The sequence below is a fragment of the Schistocerca cancellata genome, chromosome 4 (assembly GCF_023864275.1).
Source record: "Schistocerca cancellata isolate TAMUIC-IGC-003103 chromosome 4, iqSchCanc2.1, whole genome shotgun sequence".
Taxonomy (NCBI): Eukaryota; Metazoa; Arthropoda; class Insecta; order Orthoptera; family Acrididae; genus Schistocerca; species Schistocerca cancellata.
This window is the reverse complement of record NC_064629.1, coordinates 286,793,954-286,811,006: the sequence shown is the minus strand read 5'-3', so window position 1 is coordinate 286,811,006 and position 17,053 is coordinate 286,793,954. Positions and strand designations below refer to the sequence as shown.

At 36.5% G+C, this 17,053-nt stretch overlaps 1 protein-coding gene and 1 non-coding gene across 2 annotated transcripts in view; one reads left to right on the top strand and one right to left on the bottom strand.

Moving 5' to 3' along the window:
- The window catches only part of LOC126183642 (endosome/lysosome-associated apoptosis and autophagy regulator family member 2-like), a 244,048-nt gene that overhangs the window by 203,989 nt on the left and 23,006 nt on the right, over positions 1-17,053 (top strand). The window contains exons 11-14 of the mRNA XM_049925783.1: positions 1,211-1,352; positions 8,823-9,025; positions 9,113-9,298; positions 16,547-16,679. Coding sequence (XP_049781740.1) covers positions 1,211-1,352; positions 8,823-9,025; positions 9,113-9,298; positions 16,547-16,679 — 664 coding nt within the window. The remainder of the gene's footprint in view (positions 1-1,210; positions 1,353-8,822; positions 9,026-9,112; positions 9,299-16,546; positions 16,680-17,053) is intronic.
- Trnat-ugu (transfer RNA threonine (anticodon UGU)) lies at positions 13,987-14,060 on the bottom strand. The gene has a single exon. It is a non-coding gene; the product is annotated as a tRNA-Thr (tRNA).

The following is a 17,053-nucleotide window of genomic DNA, read 5'->3' as shown; positions in this document are numbered from 1 at the left end:
TACTTTCCACAACAGATACACAAGGTACTATGGATAAAGCTAATAGTGGACCTTAGGAGTGAAGGAAATGGCATAGAAAGATTCAAACCCATGGCTTTTGTCAGCTAAAATAGGTTGGATCCTCACCAAGTGCAAAATGAAAGTGATTTTTCACCATCCAGCGAACACAGGAACCATACTAGGTTCTGTCAGAGATGTCTTGATGCTCTGCAAATGTGGTGTTTCACACAACTGGCAGATGATATAAATGGTCCATGAAAGATGCTCACAACACCAAAGATACATCACCTCTTACATCCCAATACATCATTTGTGGCATTGCATTGCATTGACACCAGTCACTCTGTGGGGTATCGCAATACCAAAATCATAGTGTCACCATCATATTTTTGTGGGTCAGTGGTGAAGAAAGCAGTAGAAATTTGTTTGGTGAAGAATTTAATTAACAGAGGTAGCAGTTTTATCCTGGACAAAGTATAGAACTCAGCAATTCCTTTAATAAACTCTCAGAGATGTCATTATAGTGCAACAACTAATGACACACTTACATCCTGCCAAGACTTTATCAGCAAAGCACTGATTCAGTTTATGATCTTTGCCACTGAACAACATCTTTGGCACTTGTACATCTTTGGCCTCATGTGCAGTGGAATAGTCTGCATGTTTAAAAGCTTTAGCTTCAGCCAGTCACCCCACTCAGAAGATGGCTGAAAGATATACAGGGAAAATATTAGGTGAAGGAACAGAGTTTCACTGGTTGCATGCCTGAAATCTAATGGATCATTCATTGTGCCACAAGCCTTGGAGATGTACATAACTGTTATTAGATTAGAGTAGATTCAGTTTTTGTTCCGTAGACCCAAAAATGAGATGATCCTCATGGGTGTGGAACATGTATTTAACATGTCTGTCCCTGAAAAGAGGACCCAATTCAAATCATTGGCAAACCTGCACCCTCTGCATATCTTCGAAGTTTCTAAAGGGAGTATGTAAACCTCTTATATTCATATCCTAATAGTGGCCTCTTTGTGAGAGTTTGGTCCTACTCTATCTTTACTGTACTTGTATAAAATTTTCTAAAATGGTGAAGTCAATTACTTGCACTAAAAAGGCTGCCTTTATACTCTCAAATATCTGAAACTTTCTTCATAAATACTAATGTTTTTCATTCAGTCTACTTATTACCTAAATGTCTTTCATTTGATTTCAGTACATATCTGGTCAAAGGCAGTCGTCTGTTCACTGCATCTGGTGCACAGTACTACCATTTGTTCAACATTAGTCTCTGTGGCCATACAAAAGCACAGTGTTCTAATAATGTATCCTATCAGACAGAGGGACAAGCAGCACATGTAAGTTTCACATGTCATTCACTTTACTATCTACAAATAACTTTTGCTGATTAGTGTCTGCTTCTACAACAAACAGGTTTTATTAATCATAAATTATGTGTAAATAAATCATAGAAAGTAAATAGTTCCTGACTCTTCTGGAATTACATAAAACAGAAGATTTCTGGTGGTGGATGCATTTTGGTCACTACAGGTACTCTGGAAGTTTGTTGACTGACTTACATGATAGTGGAGAAGAACACTGCCTGTAGGTTTGACTAGAAAGCACTTGAATACAAACCATAACTCATCCTCATATGCTGTCATTTCTTTCACTGAAGACAAAACTGTCAATTGTGTGGTCAGTGAAGACAGTAGCATTAGGCAGACAGGTAAGTTTGTGTGCTAGCCAAATCTTGACTGCAGGTAACAACAAAGTCCACTTCACAGTCTAGGAGCCCATTGTTAACAGATACACCAGAAAGATTGCTGTAAACATTGGCTAGTGACAAGTAAGCCCATGGCAGTCCACATTATTTGCTTCAGGTGTTTTGCCACATTATCTGGTACCAGCAGATGTGTCCTTCTGTGCCATACCTAACAAGTTTGCCAGATGTATGCATAATTATACTGACTGAGCTATCAGTATGTCTGGTGGTATTACACGAATTAGTGTGTGCTGCAGAATTTAGTCCATTGAATAAGTGCAGCAATGGCCTAGTCATAGGATTTAGGGTTATTGCATCAAAATAAGACAAAAAATCTCATTTTTACAAAGATTTTTATATTCCTTTATAATTCAGTGAGATAGCCACCCTTGACCCCTTAAACTGATATCAAAAATGAAACTGAAAAATAATTAATTTCTTGCATTCGTAGGAACACCATTGGACCTCTCCCTCAAGAAAATGTGCATCACTTCCTTGATTCAATACTGCAATATATAAAAATTGGTTCATAAGCTTATAGAGGTTTCAAAAACCACTAAATTTTTTCCGGGAATGTTAAACTGAAATTTTAATTTATATCATTATTAAACATAGTCTTTAATGCATATTTAGACATTTCTTCATGCTGTGAATTTTTCATTGCCTGGCAATATGAATAATGGACAATATATCACATCTGACACTCTGAATTCAGCTTTGTTCTGATTGGGCAATTACAGATTGTAATTGGAGAAAATTATCTCTGATGTTAGTTTTGGTCAAAGATGAAAAATTCATTTCCCTGATATAACTTGAATTCACAGTTTTTCTAAGTCTTCGTCTTAAAGGTGCATCAAATGGAACACCATTAACCTGAGTTTGTATGCTCCTGCACCTATTGTGACAGGTGTGGACACATTCAACACCATTCAGTGACCTGAATGTTGTTAAGATGCTTCACTCTGTGGCCTGTTGGTGTACAAATGAGTGGCTGGCACCTAGGGGGTGACCTAGTGGCAGAACTGGTCCACATAATTTCAAAACTGTGTAGTGCAGTGTGATGATGATCCTGTACATGAATTCCTATCTTCAGCTTGTCTCTCAGAACACCCTCTACAACTCCTTGAAGTATGTCAGTGTCATATTGTTACACTCTATACATAATGTGATTCAAGAAGAAAGAACAAATTTCAGTTCTTGAAAACAGGCAAACTATGAAAGACAGAAACAATTGGATATGTCACTGGATGGAGGAATGTTCAAAGTTTTGACACAGCTGTACTGTTGTTTGTTGATAGTAATATGGTAACTATACCACAAGAGAAATCGTTTTGTGTGTTGTAATTTGTGCAAAGTCAATCCACTGTTCAAGTGCAATGTGCATTCCACTGACAGTTCACCAAGAAACTGCCCCTTCACAAGCAGACTAATGACTGGCATACAAAATTCTCGGAAGTTGTTTGCATACACAATGGGAAGAGCACTGTTCAGTCATGTATGTCTGATGAAAATGTTGAGCACATCCAAGCTGCATTCACATGGGGCCCTCAGGAGTCTACAAGATGGGCAGGCTGGGAACTTCTACTTCCTCAAACGGCTACTTGGATCTGGTGCAGGGTCACACATTGGTGTGGTTCCTGTTGATTCACTCTGTAGGTGGGACTATACTAGACATGGCCTACACCTCAACAAGAAAGGGAAGGGTAAACTGGCTGGGCTGATAGCAGGATATTTAAAGGGGGGAGGAACTACATCTCATGGTGGAAACTCTTTTTTAGTGTAAGATCAGTGTCCAGTGGGAAACTCAGCCAGGCAAGTACTAAAGATGTTAAAAAAGTTCAAGATACTCACAAAAGTAAAGTGAAAAATAATGTTAATATATTTCATCAAAATATTGGGGGATTGAAGAATAAAATTGATGAGCTTCTGCTTTGTTTAGAAGATATAGAAACTGAGAATGTAATAGATGTACTATGCCTGTCTGAGTATCACATTGTCACTGATATGCAAAAGGTTAGCATCAGTGGGTACAAATTAGCTGCACATGTAAGTAGAGATAATATGATGAGAGGAGGAGTTGTCATATATGTCAAAAGCTTCCACAGTGTAAAAAATTTAGAAACTAAAAAATTTTGTGTAGAGCAACATATGGAAGCATGTGCCACTGAACTAAAACTAAATGATGGCACTTTCATAGTTGTAACAGTGTATAGGGCCCCCTCAGGGAATTTCCAGCTATTTCTAGAGAACTTGGATGCTTTGTTGTGCTATCTGTCAGACAGGGGGAAGCAAATTATCATTTGTGGGGATTTCAATGTTGATTCCCTGAAAGAGCGTAATAGGAAGAATGACCTTGTAGTATTACTCAGTTCTTTCAATTTGAACTCCGTCATTGATTTTCCTACTCAGATAACAAAAAACAGCAGGACATTGGTAGATAGCTTTTTTATAGACCAAGATAAGTTTAAGGACATAAATGCTTATCCTGTTGAGAATGGTCTTTCAGATCATGGTGCACAGCTAGTTACAGTACATGACATAGCTCCATGCAGTATATCAAATCAGAATTTCAAAGCAGTGCGTTCAATTAACAATATAAATATTGCAAACTTTAGGGAAAGCCTACAGCAGCTAGACTGGGATGCAGTGTATAAGGAACCCAATGCAAACTTGAAATATAACTTATTTCATGATACATTTTTAAGGGTATTTGAAAATTGTTTTCCCAAGAAAATAGTTAAACATAATTCCAAGAAAACATATAAAAATCCTTGGCTAACTAAAGGAATAAGAATATCTTGCAACCATAAAAGACAACTGTATCTAACAGCAAGAGGGAGTACTGACCCCGAAATTGTTCAATATTATAAAAAATATTGTGCGGTACTAAGAAAAGTTATTAAAAAGTTCAGAAGCATGTGTATCATGTCTGAGATCAGCAACTCTGATAATAAAATTAAAGCAATTTGGAATATTTTTGAAAGGGAAACAGGGCAACCAAGAGCACAGGAAGACTTTGGTGCCATAAAACTGAATGACAAGTGTACTAACAAACAATCACAAATTGAAAATATTTTCAATAATCATTTTTTAAATGTTGTGGAGAAAATAGGATCTAGATCTTCACTAGAAGAGGCAAGGCTACTAATAGAAGAGGCCATACCTGTGCAGTTTGAAACAACTGTATTTCCACAAACCTCTCCCTCTGAAATCAGTAAAATAATAAACTCACTGAAAAGTAAAAGCTCTTATGGAATTGATGGCATTTCCATCAAGGTACTTAAAGCTTGTTCCCCACAGATAAGTAGGATTCTCAGCCACGTATGTAATAGCTCTTTGGAGCAGGGTGTTTTCCCCGATAGACTGAAATATGCCATTGTAAAACCATTGCATAAAAAGGGGGATACGTCGGATGTCAACAACTACTGCCCAATCTCTCTTCTGACAGCTCTATCAAAAATTTTTGAGAAAGTAATGTATTCAAGAGTAGCCTCCCATATTTGTAAAAATAAAGTACTAACAAAATGTCAGTTTGGTTTTCAGAAAGGCTTTTCAACAGAAAATGCTATATATGCTTTCACTGATCAAATATTAAATGAACTGAATAACCGGACATCACCCATTGGTATTTTTTGTCATCTCTCAAAGGCCTTTGATTGTGTAAATCACGGAATTCTTTTAGATAAGCTAAATCATTATGGTTTGAGGGGGGCAGTGCACAAATGGTTTAATTGATACTTAACTGGAAGAATGCAGAAAGTTGAAATATGTGGTTCATGTAATGTTAAAACAACAGCTGATTCCTCAAACTGGGGGGCTATCAGGTACGGGATCCCACAGGGTTCGGTCTTAGGTCCTTTACTGTTCTTGATATACATTAATGACTTACCATTCCACATTGATGAAGATGCAAAGTTAGTTCTTTTTGCTGATGATACAAGTATAGTAATAACATCCAAAAACCAAGAACTAAGTAATGTAATTGTAAATTATGTTTTTCACAAAATTATTAAGTGGTTCTCAGCAAACGGACTCTCTTTAAATTTTGATAAAACACAGTATATACAGTTCCGTACAGTAAATGGCACAACTCCAGTAATAAATATAGACTTTGAACAGAAGTCTGTAGCTAAGGTAGAAGTTTCAAAAATTTTAGGTGTGTCCATTGATGAGAGGTTAAACTGGAAGCAACGCATTGATGGTCTGCTGAATCGTCTGAGTTCAGCTACGTATGCTATCAGGGTTATTGCAAATTTTAGTGATAAGAATCTCAGTAAATTAGCTTACTATGCCTACTTTCATTCACTGCTTTCGTATGGCACCATATTCTGGGGTAATTCATCATTGAGTAGAAAAGTATTCATTGCTCAAAAACGTGTAATCAGAATAATTGCTGGTGCCCACCCACGGTCATCCTGCAGACATCTATTTAAGGATCTAGGGATCCTCACAGTATATATATTCACTTATGAAAATTTGTTGTTAATAATCCAACCCAGGTCAAAAGTAATAGCAGTGTGCATAGCTATAACACCAGGAGAAAGGATGGTCTTCACTATGCAGGGTTAAATCTGACTTTGGCACGGAAAGGGGTAAATTATGCTGCCACAAAAGTCTTTGGTCACCTACCAAACAGCATCAAAAGCCTGACAGATAGCCAACCAACATTTAAAAATAAATTAAAAGAATTTCTAGATGACAACTCCTTCTACTCATTGGCTGAATTTTTAGATATAAATTAAGGGAGGGGGGAAAAAAAAACGAACTTCAACATTATAGAGTCATGCAATATTTTGTGTAATGTAATATCTTGTACAGACATCTTTTATTAACCTGACATGTTCCACATCATTACGAAGTGTCGTATTCATGATCTATGGAACAAATATTAATCTAATCTAAGTGTGGCATCTTCTGAAATGACACCTGCATATGAAGCATTATAAGTTACAGTTACTGCATCAATTCCATCCCATTGACAATCACAGAATATATAAATTTTGCATTTCAGTTCTCCAGGATATGGCAGAGGACACTGTTTTTGAACAACTCACTTTCTCGATGAATTGGCATTTCATCTCTTGGGTAAAGTAAACCATCATAAGAATTCGGGGCCACAAAATCCTGGTATCATCTTTGAATATGAAAGAGACTTTCCTGACAGGAATGTCATAATTGGACCTGCTGCAGTGTTGGTTGTTTCCAGATTTACAAAGGTTGCAGTGATTTCATTTTTATGCATGATGGCACCCTGCCTCACTTTCACCTTGAGGTGTAACATTGTCTTAACAACACCATCCTGCAATGTTGGATTGAAAGACATGGACAACAAGATCTTGTTCACTGCTTTTAGCTTCCCAGGTCACCAGATGTCACACTTTGTAATTTTCTTCCATCTCACCTATGACACCTACTCTTCAAGAGCTAAGAAATCGAACTGTTGACTCTGTTGATTCAGTAAACAGGAAGCGGTTGATTTATGTGTGGAATAAATTGGACTATATTTTGATGTTTCTCAAGCAATGCATGGTGCTCATTTTGAGTGTATGGTGAGGTCCATGCAAACATAAAACTTTGAAGCTTCCTCTATGCAGTGATATGCATAGTATGTTTCTATCTTTCATAACTTGTCAGTAATAAACAACAGAAATTGGTTCTTTCTTTTTGAACCACCTTCTATTATTAAGTATTGCAAGGAAAAATTTTCTGGATGATTCTAGGTTCTACATAGAGTATAACAAACAATGTGTCTGAAAATGATGACCAGCCGACAACATTTAACTTATTGACAGCATATTAGTAACTGATCACAAATGAGTTTAGCATTTAAGAGACATAAATAAACATCCATCATAAACTTTAATGGCAATCTTCAACATGAACAACAAAAAGACATACATATTAACCATGATTAGCAAAAAGAAAAAGTGTCATTTTGTATAACATCTTTTTCATAGTATCCTCACATGGACACCATAAATGGTTTTAACTAAATTATAGCATTTTCAGATAGCTTCATTAATTCAATCCTTAATTGCAATAATCTGAATAAAGGTTATGTATACCTATGCATACACATGTGCAGGTGTAACTGAAATTCAGAATGTGGCATGAAATTATACTAATATTTCTAAAAATTTCCACAGATAGAAAAGATGACCAAAATGAATCCAAACCTGTAGCATATGGGGAACAGTGTACCACTGAGTGACGATTACAATTTTTGAGAGATACTGTATATGTAGGCTCAGCAGAAACCTCTATTCTGTGACTGGAAAGATCAGTATAATGCCAAATCATTGATGAAGATTTGCCAAACACTGTGGAAACATATGCCTTTTCAGTGCTAATGATAATGCCAAATACCAGAACTCAGTAAATCACATTTATTATTTCCAATTAGAAAGCTATAACCTAGCAATACCTCACTGCACAACACATAATAAAGGTGATGGTGTTGAAATTTACTTAAAAAAAGTAAGCTTATAACAACTACAGAAGAAGTACTGTGGGTGAACAAATTTTGTTTTGGCAAAAAGTTGAAAACTGCACTGCTCAAATTCATATTTTGCTCTTTTCCTTTCTTTGTCATATGTGTATATATAGATTACTATGAGAAATTTTGATATTTTCCTGAAGTCACTTGATGGGGTTTTGAGTAAATTCACATCAGGTAATAGAAGTGTAAATCTCTTCATACTCAGAAATCTGAACATCAACACTATCATAAAATGAATTGGTTTACAATATCAGTTTACAGATAGTGTCCTATCTTATGATGGGGCAGAAGATCTATTTGAACTAACACACACTAGAATAGTTAACAATACATGCAATAGTTCAGTAGATAATGTTATGACCACATCATCTCAGTAGACATTATATCATCTCTCAGATCATTTAGCTCATATTTTAATGGTAAAATGTAATACTAAATGCAAACCATGACAAATGTATGAGAACAATATTACCATACTGAGAGATAGTGTAAGTCAGAACTCTAGGGAATCAGTAATTACTACAACTGGGGTCAAGAGAATTAGTTCATAATTTTTTGTTACAGGTGAAATCATTAATCTGTCGAACAACAATTGTTCCCAGTCAGTGGGCTGAAGAAGACCTTGTTTTGTCTACACAATCGGTGACACTGGGTGATGAACTTGTTGGTGTTACTAGAAGTAACACATTTATGAATGTGGATTTCATTTATGAGTTTTCTGATGTTGGTTTTCAGGATGGGTTGCATTTTTATTATTCAACACCACTGTAAGTAATGACTGGATGATATTGCTTTGAACAACCAAATATTTATTTGATGTATAGTAAATGACAAAACTTTAAAACAATTTTCAGTGCTACTCGCTCTTGCCCCCAAGGACGGAAGACAGTAATTACCTTACTGTGTGCACCAGATGAGAAAGGAAGTGGAACAATAACTTTACCAAAGAAATGTCCTGATGGAACATGTGATGGCTGTAATTTCAGTTTCTTGTGGTCAAGTGCTGCAGCTTGCCCAGTGTGCACAGAAAAAGATTATAGGTAATGTTTATATTTGTATTTTATTCCTAAAAGTTTAAATATTTGAACCTGTTTTGGTTATCCACATAATAAATTCCACTTTCAAATTTACAGAGCACAGAAGTCATAACCTGATCAAAAAGGAATGTCCACTTTTCATTGTAGCCCCAGTTTGTATACTGAATGTTTTTCATTAGAAGTATAATATGTCATTGCTGATAGAACATAATCATTTTTTTTATCCCCGTACACATTTGAAGGATGTTTTCCACTTGAAACTGCTTACTTTTTAAAGGTTCCTGTAATAAACAGTACCCATGGAAGTGTATCTACATCTCAAAATAAGAATGAGATTGAGTACATCTACATCTACATCTACATTTATACTCTGCAAGCCACCTAATGGTGTGTGGCAGAGGGCACTTTATGTGCCATTGTCATTACCTCCCTTTCCTGTTCCAGTCGCGTATGGTTTGCGAGAAGAACGACTGCCAGAAAGTCTCCGTGCGTTCTTGAATCTCTCTAATTTTACATTCGTGATCTCCTCAGGAGGTATAAGTAGGGGGAAGCAATATATTCAATACCTCATCCAGAAACGGACCCTCTCGAAACCTGGACAGCAAACTACACTGCAATGCAGAGCACCTCTCTTGCAGAGTCTGCCACTTGAGTTTGCTGAACATCCCTGTAACGCTATCACGCTTAACAAATAACCCTGTGATGAAATGCGCCGCTCTTCTTTGGATCTTCTCTATCTACTCTGTCAACCCGACCTGGTACGGATCCCACACTGATGAGCAATACTCAAGTATAGGTCGAATGACTGTTTTGTAAGTCACCTCCTTTGTTGATGGACTACATTTTCTAAGGACTCTCCCAATGAATCTCAACCTGGCACCTGCCTTACCAACAATTAATTTTATATGATCATTCCACTTCAAATCGTTCCACACGCATACTCCCAGATATTTTACAGAAGTAACTGCTACTAGTGTTTTTTCTGCTATGATATGATCATACAATAAAGGATCCTTCTTTCTATGTATTTGCAATACATTACATTTGTCTATGTTAAGGGTCAGTTGCCACTCCATGCACCAAGTGCCTACCTGCTGCAGATCTTCCTGCATTTCGCTGCAATTTTCTAATGCTGCAACACGTAAGACATTCAGAAAGAGATTTTGTTATCTTTCTCTACTGGAAGTTTCAATTCTGAATAACTGTGAATACTGATGTAGCTGTTGTCCTCCTCCAACAAAATCATACTACTACATTTGATGCAGATATATTTCATAAACAAAATCTAAATTTGTATAGCAATATTGGCTAATTTCTGTGTGGTTAAAAACTGGCTATGGGAAGCTATACCATCAAAACAATGTACAGCAGCTTTGCCCACAAGGACAGTAATTTTGAATATTTGTGGTGGAGGCATTCTTTGAGCCTTCAGTGTATATTCTGTTTACTGTGCTTTCTAAAATATTGTGACTTTCACAAATAATGCTTTCCCACATGCATGCTGTTTTGTGTTACTTCCTATTGCACCACTTTATGAGTGGTTACAAATATATTATAGTAGATATATTATTCCTGTATATCATCAGTGCAGAACTGAGATAATAATTTTTGCAATCTTCTGATTTAGTAGACACACCTGATACAATGGCTTAGTGTGGAGTATTTTCCACAAGTAATGATGGAGTCTGTGGATACACAAGTTTAGTCATGAGAATAGGTACTTCAGTAAGGATCTCTATCAGATCGTACTGAATCCACTCTAAATGCACTCTTCAATCAACTGAAGCAAGATATACAAAGATTATTCATCAATCCCAAGTATGCCTCTAATCAAGTTATTTGATCTATTGAGGTAGCTGTAAACATGTATGAGTATTGCGTTCTGATGACCAGCAAATGTCATTGTAATGTTAAGGATTGTTGTTGAAATATTCCTCAACAATTCCTGTAATTCACAGGTACCTGTTATGATAATCTGTAGCTTAAAATCAAAACCAGCTCCAAAAAATTAGTTTGTCACTGCTGAAACTGTCTTCTTCCAGATTTTTGGGCATTTTTCACTTTATAAAAAGATCTCTGCATCTCTGAGCTTATTTGATACTCAGGGTTTTGTGCCTATTTAATTGTAACAATTTTTGATGAGATGAGGTTCAGCAACATCCACTGACAAATGGTAGGCCAGGTACGGTACAAATATGGTTAAGTTGATGTTAAAAGACTTTGGGGGAAAGTAGAAAGATGTACCCTCACTCTCACAGCAGTGTTACAAAGATAGTTATTTTCTCAATAAAAAGGAAAAACATAGTGATCTACTGATGAATGTCTCTACAATCCTACATTAACTGATAAATTATTATTTTTATAAATTTATGTTTAGCCTATTTTGCAACTGAATGGTTGAGTTGGCTGCTTTTGCAACTGAATTGACAGCTGTGATGTAAATGCAGCTGGTTGCAAAACCAGTCGAAAAAGTAATTCAGGTGCATATCTGCCTATGTGGGGAAGTACAGTAGATGAGAGTAGTATTTAAAAATAATGCAAAATGGAGAAGTTTAAATGAATATAATGCTGAAGTGTCATCTTGTTTTAAATCCTTAAAGAGGTTTAAACCTTTACATAAAAATATGAAACTTGAAATATTACAAGATACAGTAATAATCTAGTCAGTCTTAATCATTCAATTCAGACTTAATGTTTGGGGAATCATCCTCATCCAAAAGCTCACAGTCAACCTCTTCAGCTTCACTGTTTTGATTTTTGCCTGTTTCCATGAGATCCTACTGCTCAAAAGCTTCAGTGTAGATAACTTTTCCCTCTTTAGTCTTGTCTCCCCTTGTGAAGTGCTAGGGGCAGCTTGACATCCACAATTTTACCTTTTTTCAGTGGGACCCCTTCTGGAATCTCATAAGGAAGAGTTTCTTACGAAATATTTTCCTCTTTGGAAAGAGATTTCAGCCTTTTTTCTTTTTTAACTGGATGTCCCAAGAGCCAGAAACTCTGATGACATCATCGGCAAGTTTCTTCAAGTTTCTCACTTCGCAGTTGTCTGTTCCCAAGGGCACTACTGTGGCAAATTTCTCCATTGTGCTGGGATAGACTGTAGGATTTTCAATTACACTCACTTGGGAAAAGTTTCTCTCCATGTTTCCGAAAACTCTGTTGTGGGGGTATAAACGAATGACCAATGATTGGAAACCACACTTCAATGCTTTCTACATGTACTGGAACATCATACAGGGACCAATATATCAATGCCCCAATCATTGTCATATTCTTATTTTGCCCACCATATTTGTCTGAAAAGAGCGTAATTTTGGTGACACCATCAAAATCAATGTGAAGCAGCTGATGAGAAAGTGATGAAGCTATCTGGTTCAACCCCCTCACAAACTCATTCTCCAGCCAAATGTACAAGGTAACATTTTCTTTCATCTGAGTGCTTGTAGAGTAGCCTTGCCAAACTGTGAAGTTATATCAGTACACCTGTCTTGAATAATGTCCCACCTGATTTGGGATATTTGGAAGAACTAAATTCTTCTGGCAGTCATAACTTAAAATAAGTTGACCATTGACGTCTTCCTTCAGTCTTTCATAAAAGACATCACCCTGAATTTTGTGAGCTGTGAGCTGATGTTACAAATTTTTCTTTTCCATTGATCAATCTTTCAAGGAAATCCTTTTTTGTAGGAACAAGCATGTGGAACATGTGTAAATATAAGGCACTCTGAAGCCAATATTAAAATTATTGCAGAATGTTGTCTGGTAGTAGTCATATATTATGTCCAGATAACAATATTTCTGATAGAACATTTCACACATTACTTTCATATTTAACTCACTGATCAAATATTGGTGATGAAATTTTTTCCTCTAGAATAATGACTTTTCATAGGCTTGAATTGTTCACTGTACCTGACAACTGCAGTTTTCCTATCTGTTGATTGTTTCATCTGTCACATCCCATTCTTTCACCAGTTGCAAGTGAGAAAGCGTTCATCATACTCTGACAGATTTTCCTGAGTTTCGTTTTTTCTTTACATGTAAAATCCCCATGAAAGTCACTCCATCTCATCTTTTTGGGCATACAAAGTTTGTAATTAGTTGCTTTCTTGACACTTTGTCTCCTCTAAGTTTTCTTGATGCTTTTTTTCGAGGACATGAAATAGTGACATGCTATCAAATGTAGTTGCTCTGCCAGTCTGGGTTACTTTCTTCATAAGACATTTCATGGGTCCACCATACATCCTGCATAGTGAGTTCCTTATGTTTCAGCATTCCAGCAAGATGTTTACAGTTTGATATCTATGGAAACATTTTCAGTTAGTACCGAAAGATAGATGGGAAGTAAAGCCAATTGAAACCCAACAGATACTAGTTGTATGTCAAAGCAGAGCAATAAAAGCAGGAACATACAAAATTCTCTCCAATACTGTCAACGTAAACATTTTAGTCACATACTGCTCAAAACCATGACTTTTGTAAAGTGTAACATGTGACAAGGTGACATGGCCAGTTTTGCATCCACACTCTATGTTGACAGCCATGATTCTTTAAGACTGGGCCTCTTTTGCCACTTATTAGGATTTGGCTGGTTTTGCAACCCAACACATTGAAAACATGATAATCAATTGAAACCCTCAGCTGCTGACAGGTGTAGATGATATACCTTGATGGGGACAACTCAAAATGTGTGCCCCAACCGGGACTCGAACCCGGGATCTCCTGCTTACATGGCAGACACTCTATCCATCTGAGCCACTGAGGACACAGATGAATAGCACAACTGCAGGGACTTATCCCTTGCATGCTTCCTGTGAGACCCAACTGTCCATAATCTACATATGTAATGTTCCTAACAAATATTTGGCACGAGTAATGAGTGGATGGGCAAATATCTGTTGGGAATATTACGTATGTAGATTGTGGACAGTTGGGAATGTGGGTCAACTGTGGTATCTGTTCTTTCGAGAACAGTTACTATCTTCATATACATTGAAAACATGGCTGCCTTTGCACCCATGGATGATTTTCCCTCCTCATTTTAAATGTCTTAGAGTCATTTTTGCAGTCTGGTTGATACAGTAAAAAAATAGCTAATGAAAAACCATACAAGATGACGGCTCGAACTCAATTCTTGTTTTTTGGTAATATAGCCACGTTTGCACTTGGGTTGCTCAAATATTTATCATAATACTGCCGCACTTTCTATTGCATTATGCTATTTTCATAATTATACTTGCCCTTTGGCGACTTGTGTATTATAATTATAACATTTATTGTTAGCATTACTTGCAACTGCCATCTATTTTTCAGCAATTTTCCATCTCATTACATCCCTTTATCCTCTAATCCCACATTGCTACTGTCCCTAATTTGTCTGATCTCTTTTATCTTTTCCAGCTTTGGGTCCTCAGGCACTTGTAAGTTATGGGGAGGACATAGGGTTGGAGATAGGAATTGGAGAATGAACTGAATGATGATTTAGTTTAAGGCACTAGATTCAACCTGATGGATCTTTATTTCAGGGATAATATCTTCATGAAAGTAGATGAGATGGATTAACCTCTCATTAAAATGGCATCAGTTATCGTAGAGATGTGACAGTTACTTCTCTCTTTTTCTTTATTCTTTTTATATTTTCCCTTCCGGGAATGGCTGATAACAACCCCTATTACACTTCTTACAAAACAAATGACAATGAGATAACATACATTGGAATTTATATTTAATATGCTACAAGAGTATCTAAATTTATTTGTTATAGTACAATTTACAATTTTAAGGGTTATAGTCATAATAAAAATGTTTGAAACATAAGCTGATCTTGCACAGTGAACATCATATTAAGGATGTCTCATCAAAATTGTATTTAGTTTTCAACAGACTGATTAGGAAACTTATTTTGTTCACATTCTGAAATACTGGTTTTTCATCCATTGATATTGATCGATATCATGCATACGTAATTGTGTCAGAAACAGGCATGTGAGCTTAAAATTCACTAAACAAGTAACTGAATTTTAATTGCATCCTCATGTTAAGTAATTGTGAGCTTGTTCTGTAGCAATTTATTATACTTTAAATTAATTCCTAAACTGAACACTGAATGCTTTGTTTCTTTCATCATGATCTTCTCTGATAAATGGATGAGCTGGGTCAGACATTTTTTGAGGCACACAAACAATAATGCCTGTGCACAAAACATATTTTTTTAAATTTATTTACCAAAAATATGGCAGTAGTTTACAGTGTCCATCTATCAAATAATATAAATAAATGTATCCATGACAAGCACTACAACATGATAAGCACACAGCTATTGGTGGTGTTTACAATAAGCACCATGTCACAAGTGTCCATATGGACACAAGGCATGAAGAGGTAGCAGCAGTGGCCACAGTCACCTTTGACATGTACAGCACACTGACTGAGCATGTGTAGTGAATATGTCATCCTAAAAACAGATCTGTATCTCTGTAAGTAAAAAGAGAGAAAAAGAATAATAAAATAAAAGCCAACTGTCAAGCAGTTGAACATTTGCAGCCATAAACAAGCATCTAAATGAAATTTACTGATCTTCTGCCTTATTTTTCTTCATTTACACCCAAGCACTGCAATGATGACAAAAACAGAAAAATAAAAATGTCACACAGAATGTACCAAACACAAGGCCACAAGCATGCCAGTTTGACATAGTACACTTCTGGCTATCTCGTAATTATGAAAGTCAATACCATTTTGATAGATTGTAAATTCATCTCATCCACTTTCTAGGCTGTAGGCCCAGCATGATGTATGACTTTAGGGTGAAATACCTGGTAGCTTAAATTATGTCACTGTTTAGTCCATTCTTCAAATCCTCAACCTCATACCATACCTTTGTCAGACTATATTAGTGCATGGCTTTTTGGCAACAGGAATTAGTCACTTCATCCATCTTACCTTTGTAAGAGTGACTAGGGGGATTAATTCTGCTGTGAGAAGTAATACATGGTATAAGTCCACCTGCCCTTCCTTTCTAACCTTCCCCAGCCCATCCTTCCTCCCTCCTCAAGAAAGATCTAATAATTCTGTAAGCTAATAAGTTCCTCAAATTTTTATATCTGTACTGGAAGTACTAAGAATGTCACCTCCTGACAGTAAGTACTAGCCACCTTAGCCACCTATACTGTCTCATAATTTTGTAATTTGCTCAAGTGAATTTTTCTTTTGATACAAAATAAATATTATGTCTGATAAACTAATTTTCAGGATGGTAAAATCAGAGTGCATAAATGGTGTACAGTCAGTTCATTTTCTGCCACCTTCAGACTGCTTGATGCCATTAGACATGCCACTTACAAGAAGAGTCACATGTACTGCACAAATTCCTCTGCAGTTACAGGTAACGGCATATTCATACCTATTTGTTTAAGATTATTTCTGTAATATCACTGCAGTTTGTTTTGCAGCATCTCTTAATCCTTTGACTGCCCAACATTTTAAGATGCATTGCTGTACCTTCTCCCAGGTGCTGTGGATGTCTTAACGCACAGCAGTCTGCCTTTCCCACAGTGCTGTAGATGTGTATACTTGTGCTACCCTCTCACTCTGTGAGTGTTATAGATGTGTATAGACTCATAGCTGCTCTGGTACCTGCATGCTGTGGTTGTCTAAAAATGCACAGCTATATTTCTGTCCCATTCACTCAGTAACTTTTCAGCATTCAGGTTGTTTAGTTGGAGAATTTGTGGGTTTTCCTAGTGGAGTCTCATGTTC